General features: G+C 35.9%; 1 protein-coding gene across 1 annotated transcript; it reads left to right on the forward strand.

The window, feature by feature from the left end:
- The first annotated feature begins 1,222 nt into the window (after positions 1–1,222).
- LOC132736201 (FK506-binding protein 5-like) lies at positions 1,223–4,945 on the forward strand. The gene is made up of 3 exons (XM_060723298.1): positions 1,223–1,418; positions 3,911–3,974; positions 4,252–4,945. Exons 1-3 carry the CDS (start codon positions 1,223–1,225, stop codon positions 4,943–4,945), a joined length of 954 nt encoding a protein of 317 aa, XP_060579281.1.
- Positions 4,946–5,660: the final 715 nt, after the last annotated feature.

Raw genomic sequence — 5,660 nt, forward strand, 5'->3', positions numbered from 1 at the left:
AAAGCAATTTACATATTAATGACGTTTTATTTCTCTGTTGTAAATGTATCAACTTCTCTTTAAATCATCGTACATTTTTTCACAAGATTCATTAATATTTAATCATTTGGTTCATCTGCAGGTATGTAGCTTTAAAGAGATATTTTCAGCGCTATATCCATATATATATAACCAGTTTATATATATATAATGATATGAGCCGCGTCACGAGAAAACCAACATAGTGCGTTTGCGACTAGCATGGATCCAGACCAGCCTGCGCATTCGCGCAGTCTGATCAGGATCCATACTGTTCGCTTACAAACCCAATAGCAAATAGAGAAACTGATAGCGAACAGCATGCTGGTCGCAAACCCATTACGTTGGTTTTGTCGTGACACTGCTCATATATATTTTTTTCTTTTCAACGCATAAATGACTAACTTATTTTACGATCTTTTTTTTTTTTTTTTTTTTTTTTTGTGTGTGTATTATCTATTTTATTTTGGTTTGTTTTTATTCATTTATTTTTTTCTGCGAGGTCACTTAAGTAAAATGTAATAACGACGACATTTCATCTTGATGACACAATAGTCAACATTATTGCCATCAATATCATCTTTGCTAGCAACGTATTTGTTTTATATCATATTGTTTGTTTCACTTAATGCTGTTTATCGTATTAGCTTTTTAGATTTTTATCACAGTCATCATTTTTCACAAATGTTTTGTACTAATCAAATTTTAATAATACTTTTCGTATCACTAAATTTTAATGAAGGCTATATTCATTGTAATTGCAGAATTGACAATGTTGAAGGCAGCATCGTAGGAACGATCAAAAACACAGAGACAGGTTCGGAGATCGTTCTGAGAAGACCCGGACTGATGGCGTTTTTTAAGTCTTTCGGAGATCGTTCTGAGAAGACCCGGACTGATGGCGTTTTTTAAGTCTTTCGACCTGGTCATAACCAAATTCGAAGAGATTGTCGCGACGAGCCACAGTCCCCCTGTTGAGATAATCACCGACTCGGACGACGAGGCCACCACCCCAAGAAGGCTTGGGCTAGGTCATTCTTTGAGGAGAATTCTCGAATATACTCCATCGTATAACAGCGACAATGATAACGATGAATCTGACGAGGGGATATTCTTTAGCCAAACGAAATACCAGTCTTGATCGGAAGATTCGATCCAGTACGAGGACGACTGTGAGATCCAGATGATTTTAAATGATGAGAGTATGGAGGTGATCGACCTGACAAATGACGACGACGACGACGAAATACAATCAGAATTCGAGGAGGAGGATGAGGAGGAAAAAGTGTCGAGTGTCGTTGAGCTATGGGAGACGGACTATGATAGTGATTGGTCCACCAGTGTAGACATGGAGGAGGAAACGGAGGAGGGGTGCATATTGAATGCGAACGGGCCAGTCAGTTCGGTCATCTGACTGCTGCACCTGCCAAGCAATTTGCTGCAGGAGATAGGATATAATTTAGACATGCAGAGCTTGGCTCGTTTCAAAAGAACATGCACAAAAATAAATGATGTTACGGAGATGGGCGTCTTTTGGAGACGAAATATTTGCCAAGACTTTAATGTTTCGTATGAAACCGACAATGTTATGATGTCTAAATGTGTATATAAACTTTTAAATGAGTGTTATGTGAACGAAACTTTTGTTATTTAATTATTAATTGAAATTGTACTTAACCTTTTGCATGTATATATTTAATATACCTTTTCTTGTTTATTAAAAAAATGATCTAAAACATGCGTTCTTCTATATATTCATATACAAATCCTGGGATATTTAAGTATACTTATAATTCTACTTGTAATTTCGATGATGATGAGGACAGTTATAACAACGATGGCACCCCCCCCCCCCAAAAAAAAAAAAACAACCCACACTGTCCGCCCCCATAGATTAGAAAAATATACATAAAATTGTTGGTTACAATTGTTGTCATTATCACCTTGATTACATTTGTTATCATTTTTTTTGTGGTTATTGTCGTTACAAAAGCAACTGTGTCAAATAGGAGGCAAATTTCATGGTGTTCATTAATATTTAGGTGTATTCTCTTCTTGCGAAAAGCTCAACAGAAACTCTTGTACTCTCACTTGTTATTTCTCACTTAGACTACTGCAACGTGATTCTGTATGATATTTCAAACTGTGATATTGCAAAACTACAGCGAATTCAAAACATGTGTGCCAAACTAGTATTGAATCGTAGGAAAAGTGACAGTTCTAAGCAGGCGCTATACGATCTACACTGGCTGCCCATCAAGGCCAGAATACAATTCAAGATTCTTGTATATATGTACAACTGTCACGTTGGAAATGCACCAACTTATTTGACCGACCTGCTTACACCTAAAGTTCAAAAACGTTCTCTGAGATCATCATCATTTTCAGTTGACAGTTATAAAGTGCCTTTTAATAAGTGTAAAACTTTCAGTGACAGAAGTTTCAGTACAATCGGCCCGAAACTCTGGAATGATCTTCCATTAAATATCAGACAATGCTCATCAGTTGATAGTTTCAAGAAACACTTGAAGACTCACTTCTTCAGAGACTATTTTAATCTTTTTAGTCAAAGTCAGTAAAGTGTAGAAACTAAGAGACAATATTTTTCTGCGCATTAACTCTGTGATGAATATCTGATTTTACAATGTATTTATTATCCAAGTAATTTGCATGTCTTTTACCATGTCCTTTAATAATATAGCCATATTTTTAATTATTTTAAATAATATTACTTTCTTTTATTTGTGATACCATGTTTTAGATTTTAGATTCAGAATTTATTGTTTTATTATTCTTAAACTACATTTATTTATTACTTTTAATGTTCTGATGTGATATTGTACAACGCCATTGAATATGTATTATATGTAGAAATAGGCGTTTAAGCAAATAAAACAGTTTCAGTTTCAGTTTGTTTACATACAAACAAGGTATAAAGAAGCACTTCGATAGCCAAAGAAACAATACAATACATAGTATTTCTGATGTGTTCATAATGTATGTTTTTCTAAAAAAAGATTCAAGATAAGCAAAAAATTGTTTTATGTTATCTTGATTATTTTGAAAGAGACAAAATACACCAAAAAGAACTAATAGCCATGGTTTAAGCCAAAAGTCTTCCATATTAATGTGCACGGTATAGAACAAAACAAAAGATAAAGTTTATATACAACAAACTTATTAAACGGGCGCTCACTTAAAGAATGTACGAAAGGCTATATATTTAAAGCATAAAAATTACAAAATCAACAGCAAAACTAATACGAATATATACAAATGTACATGCTTAGCAAAATAACGCAGGAAACAGCCTCTGATAAAATGTAATAATCAAACAAACAGAAAAACCTAACAGAGAGATTGAGAAAAATTAAACAAAAATCATTTGCTTTTTTTATCGTTCATCTGAAAGTGAGTCTAGACAAAATTTGTTTTATTTACTAGAAATAATGGCACTTTTTTTAAATATGTCTGTTTATGTTCATGGCATTTGTGGAAAATATCGTCAGTGGTCTCTACCACTGTACCTGGAAGCGAACAACTGGTCTCCGGGTCCGTTGACAGCGTCGAAGAAATGGTGCATTCTGAAAATGTTCAAGCCTTCTGGGTAGTCTGCGCACTTGTCTCTGTCGGGTCACCGTCTGTTGCTGTCTGTACACGAGCTTGAACATAAACATCATCAACGCCAACAGACCAGCCTCTGTAAAAAGAGGAAAAGTCCTTTTAAGATCCTATAGTTGTAAGGTCGGATATATTACAACAGATTCCATTGACACAGCGGGGCTTGTTCTCGGCTTACAGCAACAATAAGCTCGCCTTTGTCTATAACGAATGCACAGACATACAAATGCTACTCCAAGCGTTTAAATTAAACATATTTTATTATTACCAGAGCAGCAAACAACCACTTTAATGGATGGAGATATAGTTAGACTGAACAACAACACAAAATTAAGGTATGTAAAACTTAATATTTTCAGACTTGCTTATTTAACAGATGCCGTCTTGTACAGCATTTCAAAAAGAAATCTGTATTTTTAATCGACGCTGTAGAGCATTTACTCTGTTTCTTTTCCCCATCTTAATTCATTTATACTTTAAGTTATGTCGCTGTAGAATTTATGTTTCTTATGACTTAATTTCGTGTTTGTTGTTGTTGTTGTTTTTATTACTTTTACTTTATCAATTATTATTATTATTATTATCATTTCAGAATTGAAATGTCAATGGCAGTGTCATTGGCACTATAGCCAATACTGCTACAGGTGAAGGGATAGTGATAGACAGAGAGGGATTGACTGCATTGATGCAGTCTTTCGGATTGTTGCTCAGAAAGTGCGAAGAGGCAGCAAGACAAAGGGCCCACGAACCAGTGGTAGTTGAAGTGAGTGACGACGACGACGACGATGACACCACCCCTAGATTGCCGGGATTGAGGCATTTAAGAAGAGTCCTAAACCACTCCTCCTCTTCATCTTCTGAGGAAAGTGAAGATGATGATGATGATGATGAGGGGATATCCACCTACCAAGGAGACTCTGGCTCCGAAAATTCAATTCCTTACGAGGAAGAAAACGCCCAAGAGTGGTCCTGCGACTGTGAGACAGAGTCCGAGATGGACGCGTTAGATATGGAAAGTGAGTTTTTTCAAAATGGAGATCAGCCTGCTAACATGACTGAAAATTCAATTCCTTACGAGGAAGAAAACGCCCAAGAGTGGTCCTGCGACTGTGAGACAGAGTCCGAGATGGACGAGTTAGATATGGAAAGTGATTTTTTTCAAAATGGAGATCAGCCTGCTAACATGGCTGAAAATGAAATTATTGAGATTTCAGATACAGAGTGGGGAAGTGACTTTCCTGAAAATGTAATTATTGAGATTTCAGATATAGACTGGGAGTCAGACAGTCAGGACGATTCCAGCTGACTAGATAACATGCCGATGGAGATACAAAGTAGCCAGCAAATTAACTCTCCATGACCTGGCCAGTTTGAAAAGAACGTGCAAATCGATGAACGCTTTCACAGATTCAAGCGCGTTCTGGATGAACAATCTCCAAAAAGCCTTTAGCGCGAACTTTATCATAGATGACGCTAGTCAATGTTAAAATGTGTAAGAAATTCTAAAGGAATGCTATGTAAATGGAACATTTTCCATTTAATGTATATAGTTTATATCATATATAATATATATATATTTGGAGAAAATAAACGTTCATACAGTGCTAAAGTATAAATACCCTAGTACTTTCGGCGTATTATGCCTTCATCAGGGGTGTATTACATGTATAATGTGCACACAATCGTTATTTATCTTATTTCTTGCACAGTGTGTAACAAACAATATGTCGGTGAAACCAAACTTCCACTAAATAAACGAATGAACTTACACCGCTCTGACTGGAAAACGCGTAAATTTAACAGATCCCCAGTTGATGAACATTTTCACCTTGAGGGACACAGTTTCAAAGACGTGTCCCTCTGTTGTATTGAACATAACACAAAGTGGTCAGATATAACACGGAAATCGCGCGAGACATACTGGATTCGCCGACTGAATACGCTAGAGCCATCAGGAATCAATAAAGGAGACTAATTTACACACCTATTCTCGCCCATTCTTGACAAACTTTAAAACCTAA

Source organism: Ruditapes philippinarum, unplaced genomic scaffold (assembly GCF_026571515.1).
Source record: "Ruditapes philippinarum isolate M1 unplaced genomic scaffold, ASM2657151v2 ctg1105_1_1_1_1, whole genome shotgun sequence".
Taxonomy (NCBI): Eukaryota; Metazoa; Mollusca; class Bivalvia; order Venerida; family Veneridae; genus Ruditapes; species Ruditapes philippinarum.

Coding starts and splice junctions, on each gene's coding strand:
- LOC132736201 (XM_060723298.1), top strand. CDS start 1,223: ATGGAGGTGATCGACCTGACAAATGACGACGACGACGACGAAATACAA. Junction 1,419..3,910: donor GAATGCGAACGGGCCAGTCA/GTTCGGTCATCT, acceptor TATTATTACCAG/AGCAGCAAACAACCACTTTA. Junction 3,975..4,251: donor AACAACAACACAAAATTAAG/GTATGTAAAACT, acceptor TGTCAATGGCAG/TGTCATTGGCACTATAGCCA.